The sequence below is a fragment of the Camelus dromedarius genome, chromosome 10 (genome assembly GCF_036321535.1).
Source record: "Camelus dromedarius isolate mCamDro1 chromosome 10, mCamDro1.pat, whole genome shotgun sequence".
Classification (NCBI taxonomy): domain Eukaryota; kingdom Metazoa; phylum Chordata; class Mammalia; order Artiodactyla; family Camelidae; genus Camelus; species Camelus dromedarius.
Window position 1 is genome coordinate 21889634 of NC_087445.1, and position 16208 is coordinate 21905841.

Sequence of the window (16208 nt, forward strand, 5' to 3'; positions counted from 1 at the left end):
TCTTATTCCCTTCCAATTTGTATTTCTTTATTCCTTTTTGTTGCCTACTTGCTCTTGCTATGACTTTCAATACTATGAGAAATAAGAGTGGCAAGAGTCAGCATCGTTGTATTGTTCCCAGTGTTAGAGGTAGAGATTTTCGTTTTTCACCTTTGAGTGTCATGTTAGATGTAATTTGTCATTTACAGCCTTCATTATGTTGAGGTATGTTACTTTTATATAGATTTTGTTGAGAGTTTTTATTATAAATGGGTGTTGAACCTTGTCAAATGCCTTTTCTGCATCTATTGAGATAATCGTATGGTTTTCATACTTTCTGTTTATGTGGTGTATCATGTTGATTGATCTGCGGATGTTGAAACCTCCTGACATCATTAGGATAAATCCTACTTGATCATAGTGATGATTCTTTTAATGTTTTATTTGGCTTGCTAATATTTTGTTTAGGATTTTTGCATCTATGTTCATCAGAGATATTGGCCTGTAATTTTCTTTTAGTGTGTTCGTTTTGCCTGACTTTGGTATCAGGGTGATGTTGGCCTCATAAAATAAGTTAGGAAGCATTCCTTTTCTCTTCAATTTTTAAGAAGAGTTTGAGAACAGGCATTAAATCTTCTTTGAATGTTTGGTAGAATTCACCTATGAAGCTGTCCGGGCCTGGGGAGCTTTTTGGATTAATGTTTCAATCTCTGTATTAGTGATTTGGTCTATTCAGATTTTCTGTTTATTCATGATTCAGTCTTGGAAGGTTGTATGATGCTAAGAACTTACTCATTTCTTCTGTTATCCAATTTGTTGGCATATAGCTGTTCATAATATTCTGCTATAATCCTTTGTATTTGTGTGGTATCCATTGTTATTTCTACCCTTTAATTTCTAATTTTATTTTCCAGAGCATTGTCTTTTTTTTCTGAATGAGTCTAGCTAACGCTTTGTCAATTTTATCTTTTCAAAGAACCAGCTCTTAGTTCCATTGATCTTTTCTCTTGCCTTTTTAGTCTCCATTTTATTTATTTCCACTAAGATCTTTACCATTTCTTTCCTTCTACTGATTTTGGGCTTAGCTTTTCTTTCTTTCTTTTTTTTTTCCCAAGTTCCTTTAGCTGTAAGGTTAGATTGAGGTTTTTCTTGTTTTTTTGAGGTAGGCCTGAATTGCTAAAAACTTCCCTCTTAGTACTGTGTCTGATGCCTCCAACAGATTTTGGTTTGTCTTTATTTTCATTTTCACTTGTCTTCAAGTAAATTTTGATTTCTCCTTTGATTTCTTTGTTGATCCAACACTTGCTCAGTAGCATGTTGTTCATTCTCCACATATTTGTGATTTTTCCAGCTTTTTTGGTAGTTGAAACCACTGTGATTGGAAAAAATACTGGATATGGCTTCAATCTTCCTATTTTTCTTGAGTCTTGTTTTGTATTCCAATATATGGTCTAACCTTGAGAAAGTTCCATGTGCACTTGAGAAGAAAATGTATTCTGTTGCATTAGAATGAAATGTATTGTTCATATGAATCAAATCCATCTGGTCTAATGTTTAATTTAAGGCCACTGTTTCCTTGTTGACTTTCTGCACGGATGAACTATCCATTGCTGTAAGTAGGGTGTTAAAGTCTTCTACTATTATTGTGTTGCTGTCAATTACTCCTTTTAGGTTTCTTCCATTTATAGTATCCTATCTTCATAGATCTATATGGATTACATTCTTTTCCTCTTCCCTTTTTCTGTTTTATTGTCTTGAATTATCCCTTTATATGTTGTCAGTTCATTACCAAATTGAAGTAGCTATAGTTATTTTTTCTACTTTATCCTTTATGCTATAACAAAGCGTTTAAAAACCTCTTCTGGTAAGAGTTACAATTTTCTGATTCTGTCCATCTATTTATCAACCTGCTCAAACTTTTGTATACTTTTGCCTTTTTGTTTCTGGTAGAGGAGCACCTTTCAACATTGTTTATAAGGCAGATTGAGTGTTGATAAACTCTCTCAGCTTTTATTTGCGTGAGAAAATTTTTATTTCTCCTTCATATCTGAATGATAACTTTGCTGGATAGAGTATTATTGGGTGACAGATTTATCTTTCAGTATTTTGAGATTGTCATTCTACTCCCTCCTGTCCCGTAGAGTCTCTACTGAGAAAGCTGCTGATAGCCTAATGGGGTTCCTATGCAGTGACCATCCTTTTTTTCCCTGGCTGAATTTCAAATTCTTTCTTTGTGATTGACTTCTGACAATTTTAAATAATGTGTCTTGGACAAGGTTTTTTTGCATTGAGGTAATTAAGTATTCTCTTAGCCCACTTGTATATCCAGGTCCTTCTACAGGTTTGTGAAGTTCTCAGTTATTATTTCTTTAAATAAGTGCTCCCTTTTCCCTCTTCTCCTTTAATACCCATTACTCTAATGTTGCCCTTCCTAAGAGTCAAAGAGTGCTTGTAGAATTTCATTTTTATATCTCATTTCTTTCTTTTTCTACTGTATAATTTTTAGATTAGTATCTTGAACTTGCTAATTCTCTCTTTACTATGGTCTGCTCTGTATACAATGCTTTCTAATGCATTCTCCATCTCATTTATTGAGATCTTCAGCTCCAGAATTTCTGGGTTTTTTTTTTTTTAGTAGTTTCAACCTGGTTGGTAAAGTATTCCTTCTGTTCATTAATTTTATTCCTGAGCTCATTCAACTCCCTTTCTAGTTTTCTTATAGCTACTTGTGTTGTTTCATGACAGCTATCCTGAATTCTCCATTAATCAGATTGCAATATTCTATGACTTTAAGTTTGGTTTCTGAGGTATTCTAATTTTCTTTTTGTGGTACAGTGTTACTGTGGTTTATCATGGTGCTTCATAACTTGTTTCTCTGCCAGTGCATTTGAAGGAGGGAACACCTTTCATCTTGATTCTAACAATTCAACAGGTTAGAAATTAGACATCTTTATTTTGATTTCCAGTAGGTGGCGATATAGCACAAGTCTGAGGTTTCTCTTACTGAGCTGCCTCTGGTTTTATCTGAGAGTCTGCACTTTTCACCCCCATTGCCTCTGTCAGAGGTGTGGCCCCATGTCTTCATTATTGCTTTTTGCCTCTCTAGAGAAACAGGTGCCTCGCTTTTGCCGGTGTCACAGTTGCTGCTGCCTGGGGCACAGGGATGGTGGGCTCTCCCCTCATGTCTGCAATCCTAAATTGCAGGCTCCACTGCCATGGGGGAAGAGGCAGTGGGTAGCAGGGTCCTGTGGGTGCCTCTGCAGTGTCCAGTATTGTAAAGTTAATGGGCTCTACCACTGCAGGTGTGAGTGTGAAGGACCAGAGTCATGGGTACTTTGGCAGATTTAGGGATGGGGTATCAGGCCCCATTGCCACTGCTGCCCAGTTACCTGTGGCTGTGGATGCCACAGTACCCAGAAAGCTAAAGTTGTGTACAGCACTTCCCCTGCAACTGCCAGGTTCTCTAAGGTTGTGGGCTCAGCTGCTATGGCTGGAGGACCAGGAATGTAGGCATGCCTTCTGTGTTTCCTTGGTTCGCATCCTCCTATGTTCTAGTCCACACACCTTTAGATGTACAAATATGTGAAATTCTCCAGCATTCTTGTGTGTTGGGAAGATGCATCTTTGTTGTGTTGTGGATGTTTCAGTAGTTGTAGATAGAAGGGGAAAGACAAAGGTAGCTTTTCACTCTGCCACAGTGCTCCCAGTATATAATTTTAAATGTACATTTTTCAACAAAAAATTATAACATAAAGAGAGAAAAGTGTCATCCATATAAAGGAGAGGAAGCAGGCAATGGATACTGCCCATGAGAGGGTCCAGATATCAGACTTGACAAAGACTTCAAAAAGTTATTATAAGTATGTTTAAATAATAAAAGAAAACTATGCTTTATAATGTACCATATTTTTTAAAAAGGTAAGACTACAATGTCTCATCAAATAGAAAATATCTATAAAGTGATATAAATTATTTTAAAACATGCAAGTGAAATTTCTGGTATTAAAAAGCACAATAAAATGAAAAAAATCTCACTAGAAGAGCTCAATATTTATGTATGAATATTGTATGAACTGAAAGGAATAAGAATAACAAACCTGAAGATACATCAAGAAACAAAGAATAATAAAAATTAATAGCCTCAGAAAAATACTGGATACTACTAAATACACTAACATAAGCATAACAGGACTACCAGAAAGAGAAGAAAGAGAATAAGGTACAAAAAACCGCCCAAAAACAAAAAAACAAACTCAAAGAAACAATGGCTGAAAACTAACCAATAATCATGAAAAACATTAATCTACATATCCAAGAAGCACAACAAACTCCAAGTACTACCTATACAGAGATGTACCAAAAAACACATCATAGTAAAAATGCTGAAAGCCAAAAACAAGGAGAAATTCTTAGAAATCAGAAGAGAAAATGACTCATTTCCAAGAGATCTTGTAAGATTAGCAACTGATTTTTCTTCATAAATAATGGAGGCTAGAGACAGTGAGATAACATACTCAAAATGCTCAAAGATAGACAACAAGTTCATATTGTATAGCACAAGGAACTATATATTCAATATCTTGTAGTAACTTATGGTGAAAAAGAATATGAAAATCAATATATGTATGTTTCTATATGACTGAAGTATTGTGCTGTACACTAGAAACTGATACAACATTGTAAACATACTATATTTCAATAAAATATATTTTAAAATATGCTCAAACAAAAACATTGCCAACACAGAATACTATATCCAGTAAAGGTATCTTTTATGAATGAAGACAATGAGTGACAGCAGCAAAATGGAGAATATGCAGCTCCAAGCACTCCTCCCCTGGCAGAAACATGGAAAGCAGAAACGGTCAGAATCAACATTAGAAAAATTCTGAAAAGCATTCAAAAGCTTACAGTAACCAAGAAAATGCTGAACTAAGAAAAAAACATCTTAAAAAACAGTTAAAAGATTTATGAAAATTTTACTTGCCCTTCTGCATCTTATCTGTAGCACACTGGTCATCTTAAAGCCAGTGAGTATTAAAGCAGCAGAATTAATATAGTGGCAGTAGCCCATGTTCCCAGTAGGGATCTTTTGAGAAATGACAGAGCAGAACAGACTTTACTAGCAAATTATTGTATGTGTCTGCTCTAATTTGTCTAGGGGCTACTTGAGGAAATGTTAAAAGATGATTATCTCTGACTTAACTGGGAACACAGACTGGAAAAGTGAAGAATATGCCTCAAAAATACCACAAGGTAGAGTAATAAACTGGGAGCAGTAGCTGTGGGAAATTCTTTGGGAAATTAAGACATTAAAAAGTGCCCATGCATATGGGAGAGTTTAGAAATCCACACATATGTTCAGAGAAAGATGAATAATCACAAAAGTTCAGAGACACCCCAAGTTTTCACCTTAGAATAAGCTCAGTGCAAGTCTGGATAAGTATTTTTAAAAGTCCCAGCAAAGAGCTAATCTACAAAGACCATGAGAGAGATCTGTATTGTATCTGTGTGTGTTTGCTATTTTGTTTTTTACTTGTTTATTTTACCTCCTGGCATTTAAGGGAATATTCTGTCACAACATGGGCAACCAGCTAAAGGACAGAGATTTCAGTGACTGCACACAACAAGGAATAAGGTCTTTGCAAAAATAGGTTGAAAGACTCAACAAAAACAGTACCATAGCCTTCACCACTTAAAAAGTAGCAAAGTCTTGGGAAGGGGTATAATCTGATTTCCAGAGTTATCACATTATAATATTCAAATGCCTATCTTTCAACAACAACAAAAAAATCACAAGGCATACAAAGAAACAGAAAAGTCTGCCCTATTCAAAGGAACATATAAATTAACAGAAACTATCCATAAGGCACCTGATACCATATTTACAAGACAAAACTTTAAAACAACTATCTTAAATATATGCTAGAAGCTGAAGAAAAATACGTAAAAAGAACTAAAGGAAATCAAAGAAACGATATATAAATCAAAAGAGTATCAATAAAGAGCCTGAAATTATAAAAAATGAATCAAACCAATTCCAGAGTTAAAAAGTACAATAAAAATGAATAATTTACCACAGGGTTCAACAAAAGATGTGAACAGGTAGAAGAAAGAAGAAAATTGAACAAAGCCTATGGGAAAAGTGAGATACAATTAAGGAGACCAACATATATATTATGGGTGTCCCAGAAAGTGAAGAGACAGAAAAACGGGCAGAAACAACACTGAAGAAACAACAACCAAATACTTCCTACTTTTGATGAAAGACATATATTTATAAATCCAAAGACCACAATGAAGTCCAAGTAAGGTTAACATGAAGAGATTCACATTGAGATACATTATAATTATACTTTTGAAATTCAGCCAAAAACAAAGAGAGAATCTTGAAAGCAACAAGAGTGTGACTTGTCACATACAAAGGATCCTTAATGAGATTAACAGCTGATTTCTTATCATAAATAATGGAGGCCAGAAGGCAGTGGGATGACATATTTAAAGTGTTAAAAGGAAAAAAAAATCTGTCAATATTGAATTCTATACCCAGCAAAACCATCCTTCAAAAATATATATTACACGGCACACATTTCATAATAATGGAACTTGTGACAACAATAACATGAAGTGGAGGGAAAGAGCAATATAGAAGAGTTTTGTATGCTATTGAAGATAAGTTATCAATTTAAATTATATTGTTATAAATTTACAATGATAAATGTAATCCTCTTGGTAATAACAAAGAAAATATCAACAGAATATACACCAAAAAATGAGAAGGGACTCAAAGTGTACCACTACAAAAAAAATCAACTGAACACAAAGGAAGACAGTAATGGAGGAAATGGGGGACAAAATAAACCTATTAGACAGACACCAAACAAGTAATAAAATGGCAGAAGCTAGTCCTTATTTACCAGTAAGTACTTTAAATGTACATGGATTAAATTCTCCAATCAAAAGGTAAAGATTGACAGCATGGATAAAGAAAACATTATACAACTATATGTTGTTTAAAAGAGACTATTATATCCAAAGACACAAAAAGACTGAAAATGAAAAGATAAGAAAAGATATTTCATGAAAATAATAAACAAGAGAGTTGGGATGGACATAAGAGTATCTGACAAAACAGACTAAGCCAAAAACTGTTACAAGAGACAAAATAGAAAATTATATACTGATCAGTAAGTCAATTAATCAGGAAGCTATAACCACTTTAAACATACATGCACCAAAAAAAACAGAGCCCTAAAATATATAAAGTACAAAATTAAATGGAGAAATAGAGTTTTTATAATAGTTAGAGAATTAAATGGTCCACTTTAAACAATGAATAGAACATCTAAACAGATGGTCACTAAGGATACAAAGAGCCTGAAAAGCACCATAAACCAAGTATACCAAATAGACATATACAGAACAGTCTACCACAAAACAGCAGAATACACATTTTTCTTAAGTATGCATGAAACATTCTCCATATCATAGCATATGTTAAACCACAAAACAACTCTCAATAAATTCTACAACATTAAAACCATACAAAGTATCTTTTCCAACCACAGTGGAATGGAGTGAGAACTTAGTAACAGAAGGAAAACTGAAAAATTCAAAAAATATGGAAATTAAACAAAATACTCTTGAACAATCAATAGATCAAAGAAGAGATCATAAGAGAATTAAAAATATTCAGAGAAAATTAAAACAAAAACACAACATGCCAAAACTTACAGGATGCAGCAAAATGCGGCATTCAGAGGGAAACTTACTGTCATAAATGCCTACACTAAAAAAGATGACATATCTCAATCAATAATGTAATTTTATACCTTAAAGAAATAGAAAAAGAATACCCAAAGTGAATCCAAAGAGAGAAGGAAGGAAATAATAAAGATTATTGTAAAAATATTTTTAAAGGCATAACAAAACAATAGAATCTACTAATGCCAAGCTGCCTCTTTTTAGAGAGCAACAAAAATAACTTTTAGCTAGACTGACAAAAGAACAAAAGAATGGAAATAACTAAAATCAGAAATGAAAATAAAGACATACATAAATAAAAAAGATTACTAGAGAATACTATAATCAATTGTCCATCAAAATTAGATAACCCAGGTGAAAAGGACAAATTCCTAGAAACACAAATTACTTAAACTGGCTGAAGAACAAATAGAAAATCTCAGCAAACCTATAAAAGTAAAAAAGCTAACAGCAGTTATCAAAATTTTCAACAGAGAAAATTCCAGGGCCAGATGGTTTCACAGGTGAATTCTACCAAACATTTTAAAAGAATTAATAGCAATCCTTTTCAAATTTTTCTAAAAAACATATAATGGAGGGAACACTTCCAAACTCATTCTGGAAGGCTAGCACTATCCTGACACCAAAGTGAGATAAAGATATCCCAGCAGCATAAACTTGGTTTAGCATCCAAAAGCCAAGTAATGTAATACACTGTACCAACAGAATGAAGGACAAAAACCTTCAGATAGATACAGAAAAAGCATTTGGCAAAATCTAACACCCTTTCATGATAAAAAGAAAAAAAAACACTTAACTAGGAATAGAAGAAACTTCCTCAAACTGGTAAGTACACCAACAAAAAACTCAGAGCTAATGTCATGCCTAAGGGTGAAAGACTGAAATCTTTCCTCCTGAGATCAGGAAGAAGAAATAGATGTCCACTCCCTCTTTTTCTATTTAACTACATACTAAAGGTTGCAGTCAAGGCAACAGGCAATAAAATGAGATAAATGCATCCATATTGGAAAGGAAGAAAATCATCTCTACTTAAAGATAACACAATCTTATATATAGAAAATCTTAAGGAATCAACCTACTAGCAAGGTTGCAAGATAAAAGATTAATATACCAAAACTCATTGTGTACCTGTACATTAGACATGAACCACCCAAAAAGGAAATTAAGAAACAATTTCCATAAAACTAAAAAAAAATAACTGAATATTTAGAAATACATGTACCCAAAGAAGTGCAAAGTTATAGGCTGGAAACTATAACACACTATTGAAAGAAATTAAAGAAGTTCCTAAATAAATGAAACATCACATGTTGATGGATCAGAGATATAATACTGTTAAGATGGTAACACTAGTAAAATTGATCTTCTGATTCAATACTATCTCTACCAAAAATAATCTGTGCTTGCTTGTTTTGCAAAAAGTGGAAAAGCTGATTCTAAAATTCATATGGAAATGCAAGAGACAGAATAGCCAACACTAAAAAAGAAGAAGAAATCTGGGGGACACACACATCCCAATTGCAAAACTTACTACAAATCTACAATAATCAACATAGTGTGGCACAGACTTGAAGATCTTTGGACCAAAGGAACCAAACTGACATTCAGAAATAAACCCTTATGTCTATGTCAATTGATTTTCAATAAACATACTAAGACAAATTGAGTAGGGGAAAAGTAGTCTTTTTCAACAAATGCTGTTGGGACAACTGAATAACACATGCAAAGTAATGAAGGTGGAGTCCTAGTAAATACCATATTCAAAAAATATCTCAAAAAAAATCTCAAAATGGGTCAAAGAACTAAATTTAAGAAATAAAACTCTTAGAAGAAAACACAGGTGTCCATTTCCATAATGGTGGATTAGGCTCAAACGCATATCTGAGATGCATCTGAGAATGCCCAAAAGCATGGGCAACAAAAGATAAAGTAGATATATCAAATATCAAAATTTTAAAGTTTTGTGTTTCAAATAACACCATTAAGAAGTAAAAAACAACTCAGAATTGAAGAAAAGTTCAAATTATATAACTGAAAAGAGACTTCTATCCAAAATATATACAAAAGAAATGAATACACATTTCTTCAAAGATATGCAAGTGGCCAGTAACATATAAAAAGATTATCAAATCATTACCCATCAGGGAAATGCAAATCAAAATCCTAATGAGACTTCACTCCCATCCAACAAAGAAGATTATAATCAAAAAGACAGACAATAACAAGTGTTGACAAGGACAAAGAGAAATCAGAACCCTCAGACACTGTTGTTTGTTAAGTAAAATGGTGCAGCTGCTTTTGAAAACAGTCTGACAGTTCTTCAAAGACTTAAAAACAGAATTATCATATGACTCAGAAATCTCACTCCTTTGTATATACCTATGAGAAATGAAAATATATGTATGTATATACAAAATGTTGTACACAAATGTTTGTAGCAGCGTTATTCATAAAACAAATTCCATTTACTTGTGATAAATAAAATGTATGATATCTAGATAATGAAATTTTATTCAACTATAAAAATAAAGTACTGATACATGCTACAATATTAATAAGCCCTGAAAACTATTCTAAGTGGAAGAAGTCAGTCACAAAAGGCTATGTACGATAATTTCATATACTCTGAAATCTTTAGAATAGATAAATCTGTTTAGAGAGAAAGCCTATTAGTGGTTATATCAGGCTGCAAAGCTAAGGGTAAATGAGGAGCAATCATTAAAGGTTACAGGTCTTCTTTTCAAGATGATGAAAACATTCTAAAAGTAATTATGGTAATAGTTGCACAACTCTATACACTAAAGCCTACTGGTCTGTACACTTTTAATGGAGTAAATGTACGGTGTGTGAATTACATGCCAAAAGAAAAGAACAACACAAACTTCTCTTATTGACAATGTAATTATATAACTTAGAGAAATATAGAAAACATATACATTTTTAGAACTAATAAGACATTTGAGAAAATTTATTGAAAAGAAGCTCAAGATAAATCAGGTACATTGCTGTATTCCACAAATAATTAATTAAAATATAATTTAAAATACTATGTACCATAGCACAGTATTTTTACAATAATATTAGTAGCTAGGAGTAAATCTAATAAAAGTGAACAAAACCATTTTAAGAAAGTTACAAAACTTTATTCCACATTCATAAATAGTAGGATCATAATTCTTCCAAAAGTAATTCATGAATTAGGTGAGGTACCAATCTGCTTTCTAATAGAATTTTTCCATAAAACTAGTGAAATGATCCTTAAATAATATAGGATAGTGAAGAGCACATAGAGGGTGTATGACTTACAAAAAGAAGAATAAACAAATAGATCACCCTACCAAATAATAAGTCAAATTATAAAACTACAGTACCTAAAACCATGAAAATAATAGGAAATCTAGAAACAAACCTATACACACATGGAAACTTGGAGATGTGAGAGAGTCTACATCATAAATCAATAAACTATTGAGTATATAGTGTGGAATGCTACACCCAAAAATGAATTCTAAATAGGTTAAATATTTTAGAATAGGAAAAACTAGAATATGACTCCTAAAACATTAGAGAAGAAAATAATAAAAGTGACTCCAAAAACACACAAATTTTAGAAAGTCTAATTCATCTTATTCAAGATTCACAGAACAGAAGGTATTTGTAATATATATAACAAAGTACGACCATCCAGAATAAAGAATGCTTACAAATTAATAAGAAAAGAAAAAAACCACAATAGAAAAAAGCCACAGAACTAAAAATCACAGAATGGAATATTTGAATGGCATTTAAGGAAATAAAAATTATCATAAAAAATCATGTAGCTGTGAATTAGTACAAGGAAATACCAATTGCCCTTATCACACTACCAAACTGCTTAAAAGTTGTGAGGAAGCAGAAACTGATAAAAATTAAGAAAACAAATGTGCCAGAATTTAAGTCTCTCAATGGCTCAGTAATTCCCTGAGTGTGCTTAACTAACAGATTTAATGTATTTCCTTAAATATCTGCAATGAACTGATTCACACACTCAGAAAGACATATCCTTTCTTGTATGACTTAAATTATCATGCACATACGCATACACTCACAAAAACATGCATAGTCACGTAGCCATCATACTTCCTATATTTTAATAGATACATATGTTTGTGTACTTATGTTATATATCGTTTTAAGCATGCATACATAAAGGGACTATCTTATTTACCAGCACTAAAATTTGTTTTGAGTCTTTTCAACAAAATCCATGGTAAAAGAGAAATCTGAAATTCAATGGGAAAAAAATGAACAAAAGCACTCTCAAGATGAAGAGAAAGCCACAAAAAATATTATTTTGAAAAATACTGAACAAAAAGGATATAAGAATATCATAAAGATTAATTATACCTTTTATCTTCTATAAAAATAAAATTTTAAGATGAATAAGGCCCTCGTAAGCCAAAGAAAAAGCATCATCTTTGAAATATATTTGAGTATTTTTTAACTGTTTCATGCTTTTTCACATTTTATTTTTTAAAGGACCTGGAAAATACAGTCTTCAAACTATCTTGCAATGAACTCCAGCTATATTTATAAATTGAAGCCCTAACTGAAAAAAGGCCAAAATTCATAATTCTAAATATGTTTTTTCAAAACACGTTTTATTTCAAAATGCAATAGCCTTTATTTTTTAATGATTACATTTTAGCTAAGTATTTGAAGTCAGTTTCCTGCTTTGCAACATCAATTTTTAAAAAGCTGTGGGTCTTAAGTGAAGGAATATAAATTAATGCTAGTCCCCACTGGTAGATGTGAATATGTAACTTGTTTTTTAAGGAAACTAACATGTAATTAACTTCCTATAAGAAGACAGATTCAAAATAACAGCATAGATTCCATTTTCATTGCATACCTTTATTTTTGCATCAGTGTTAGATTTTTCTTTTCTCCAATGTGCTTCCTGCTTCCTCAGTTTCTCCAGGTCATTTAGCAAGTCAGCGCAGTGGGTGCTTAATTTCTCATTTTCCTCCTTCAGATTTTTTACAACCAGTCTGTTTTGCTCTTCCTTATACTGTACACACTCCTTAGTGTCCTGTAGAACAGTACCACAAGGGCCGATAAACAAAACAAAACCAAAAAAAGGTGAGAACTAATCAGCAAATATAAACTGTGCAGTTTTATACTCACAGCAGCTTCTTCTATATTTGATGGCCAAGGTCACCTGTATACTTTTATTGGCCTCTTTTCATGCAGGTGGATGGGTCATATTTTTTCACTGGATGACAGCTTTGATGAGTACACATTTGCAAAGAGCCCATTAATTGATCAAGCTGTCTTTGATGCTGTCCCCAGCTATTTTTGAGACCCACACAGACATATCCTCCCAGACCTGGGTTTTATCAATTAATAATGTCAGTCCCATCAGAATCTAATTACAAGAAGCCACATATTCACACTCCTACTTTCTTAGCTCCATTTCCATCATTAACTATTTATCTGAAAGTTATAAAGCTTGGAGTCTTAGCTTTAAAGCATCTTTGTCAGAGTTTCTGCATGTGAGAAAACTGTATGGTACAGCAGGGCCTAAGGCAATTTTTCCTCCAAGCTTGTCACTTTCTGGGCCACAAAGGCTGACAAAGCTTAAAGTAGGATTTCAAAGAAATAGTGCTATAAAACTATGTGTAAGTCAACACACCTTAACGTCTTGACTTTTATCTTTAAATTTCTTCTGCAAGTCACTGAATTCTTTCCTTAAGAAAGCATTTTCTTCATCTACTGTAATCTTCCGTTTTACAAGGTCATTTATTTCCTGTTTCAGTCTTGATTCACTCTATAGAAAAAAAATCAAGATTATTGGTGAGCTGGCATTTCTAAGAATAATTATTTTATGTAGAAAATTTTAGATTTTGATTCATAATGTTAGAATAACTAGCTTTCATAATAATGTCTATTATCCCATTTCTCATTTCCTGTGATATGCCCATAGAGTTTCAAGTAAAATGTGCGAGTATTTACTGTTTACTAGTTTAAGATGAAGAACACATGAAAACTGGATACCAAATACTAAGCCACATTCAGAAAACAAACTTTTCAGATTTAGGTGTGTAATAAGAAAAAAAACCCAAAACTTTACAAAATAGTCTAATTAAAGAAAATGCACATGTAGCTAAAATAAGAATTACCCACTTATTTGAGTATCATTTTAAAGAAAACATTTTTTTTAGAGATACAATTACCCTTTTGTGAAAGTATAAACAATTCTAAAGAATGAAAAATGGTAAGTTTGTTTTGGTACAAAAAATATCTTGCTCTGAGAAAGAAAATTCAAAATATCAAAACTGCCAAAATTTTTAACTGAGTGTTTTTCTCACCTGTCAGAGATAATCTTTTAGGTATCTCCAATTGAGGGGATGTACCAATGACTCAATTCTTTGTTTCCCTCTTCTCAAATCTTTATAGCATTTTCCACAGAAAATTTACCCACTCTCTTGGCTTCTGGTTTCATCTGTGTGAAAGACTACCTAATACATAATCCAGCCCTGACTCTCTCCTAATCACCAATCCCACATTTCCAATTTTCTATAAAACACCTCCATTTGGATTATCTGCTGCCACCTCAAACTAGCATGCTAAAACTGATATCCATGTCCTGATATTAACTCTTTTCCTAAACTTATTCAATTTTTGTCAATCCATCATTTTTTTCAACTAATATCTGAAACAAATATCTCGTAAATTTTTTTGCAGTGCTTAATTTAGGGTTTCTACTTTATCTAAATATTATTAAACTCACATTTGACATATGCTTTGTTATATTTTTAACTCTATTATACCTAGGAAGGACAGCTATACCATTAGAAATTTTTATTTCATGTATGTATATACTAGGTCATAAAGTAAAATGTGTTTTTTCAGTGTGGGGATAATAGTAATAAAACATTGCTCTATGTTATTTCTATTTAGAGGTGACACTGCTAAGTCACAGGCTATATACACTTCAAGAGTTCTCATAGTTCCACATCTATACCAACGCTTGACACTCAGGATTGGTAATTTTTCACACATGAGGTAAAAATGGTACCTTAATATAGTTTTTGTTTCCTATTTTAATTATTAGGGCATATCAAAATATGTCTGACATCAGTCAAACAGCATAAAAACAGGTGCATAAATATGGCCCATCCACAATTCATACCACATTTTTCTATTCTCATCTAAGTCTTAGCCTCCTTCAAGATTCAACTTCCACCTCTTCCATGAAGTCTTCCCCAACTATAAGAGTAGTTTTTGCTATTTCTAAGTATCTGTATTACATGCCTACATTATTCATTTGATATTAACATATTACCTAGTCTTGCTAAGTATGTCTCTATGTACTGTCTTCCAAACTAGATTATAGTAAATGTTTACAAATGAGATTGACACTGAATGATAAAAGTCAATCATATGAACGCTAAGACTATTTGTAAAATATCTACAGGCCTATCCTTTGAAAAATTGAGCATCCTCATCTATTCTGGAGATAATTCAGACTTTAGGAAGGCAAGACCATTGAACCAAATGATTTAAGTTTTAGAAGGGTCTGCCCATTAATGTGAGCTAAACTTAATGGGAATTGACAATATAAACAACACCAATAGCAAGCCCTTTCATGAAAATTATTTAATAAGTAAAATGTTAGTATTTGAGTGAATTCAGTAATACACAGGACAAATATAGACTTAATTTTTAAATAAAAGCACATAATACAATGAAGTTAGTTAACCGAAACTATCATATTCTGATAATTAGTTCAATAAATTTGACATTATGTATCATAACCATTAAAGTAATAAGTTAAAGATGAACTCCCATGGAAGAGGATTGATAAATTAAACTCTCAAAGATTTGTTAAATTTTGTATAATTCAAAATATTTTCCTAATAAAATCTACCCTCAATGATCTAGTTTCTATAAAAAGCATAGATATATACAGTTACAACTCATTTTTTTTCCTTTTTATTGAGGTATAGTTGATTTATAATATTACATAAGTTTCAGGTGTACAAAATAATGATTCACAATTTTTAAAGGTTATATTCCAATTTATAGTTATTATAAAATATTGGCTACATTCCCTGTGCTGTACAATATATTCTTGTAGTTTATTTTATATATAGTAGTTTATACCTATTAACCCCCTATCTCTTTCTTGTCCCTCTCCCCCTTTCCTCTCCACACTGGTAGCAACTAGTTTGTTCTCTGTATCTATGAGTCTGTTCCTTTTTTGTTATATTCATTAGTTTATTTTATTTTTTTAGATTCCACATGTAAGTGATATCATACAGTATTTGTCTTTCCCCATTTGACTTATTTCACTAAGCATAATACCCTCCAAGTCCTAAATTTAGTTTCATGAAAACTTTTCAACAAACTTTTCTGGATAGAGTAGAGTACATTCTTAATGGTCTGGCTTGAGTTAATATTAAAATAGCAAATAGAACTCA

The 16208-nt window shown here is 32.3% G+C and overlaps 1 protein-coding gene across 1 annotated transcript in view; it reads right to left on the reverse strand.

The window, feature by feature from the left end:
- Positions 1-16208, reverse strand: part of CNTLN (centlein) — a 247837-nt gene that overhangs the window by 186848 nt on the left and 44781 nt on the right. Inside the window, exons 4-5 of the mRNA XM_010988164.3 lie at positions 13418-13552; positions 12635-12814 (exon numbers count right to left, since the gene is read on the reverse strand). Coding sequence (XP_010986466.3) covers positions 12635-12814; positions 13418-13552 — 315 coding nt within the window. The remainder of the gene's footprint in view (positions 1-12634; positions 12815-13417; positions 13553-16208) is intronic.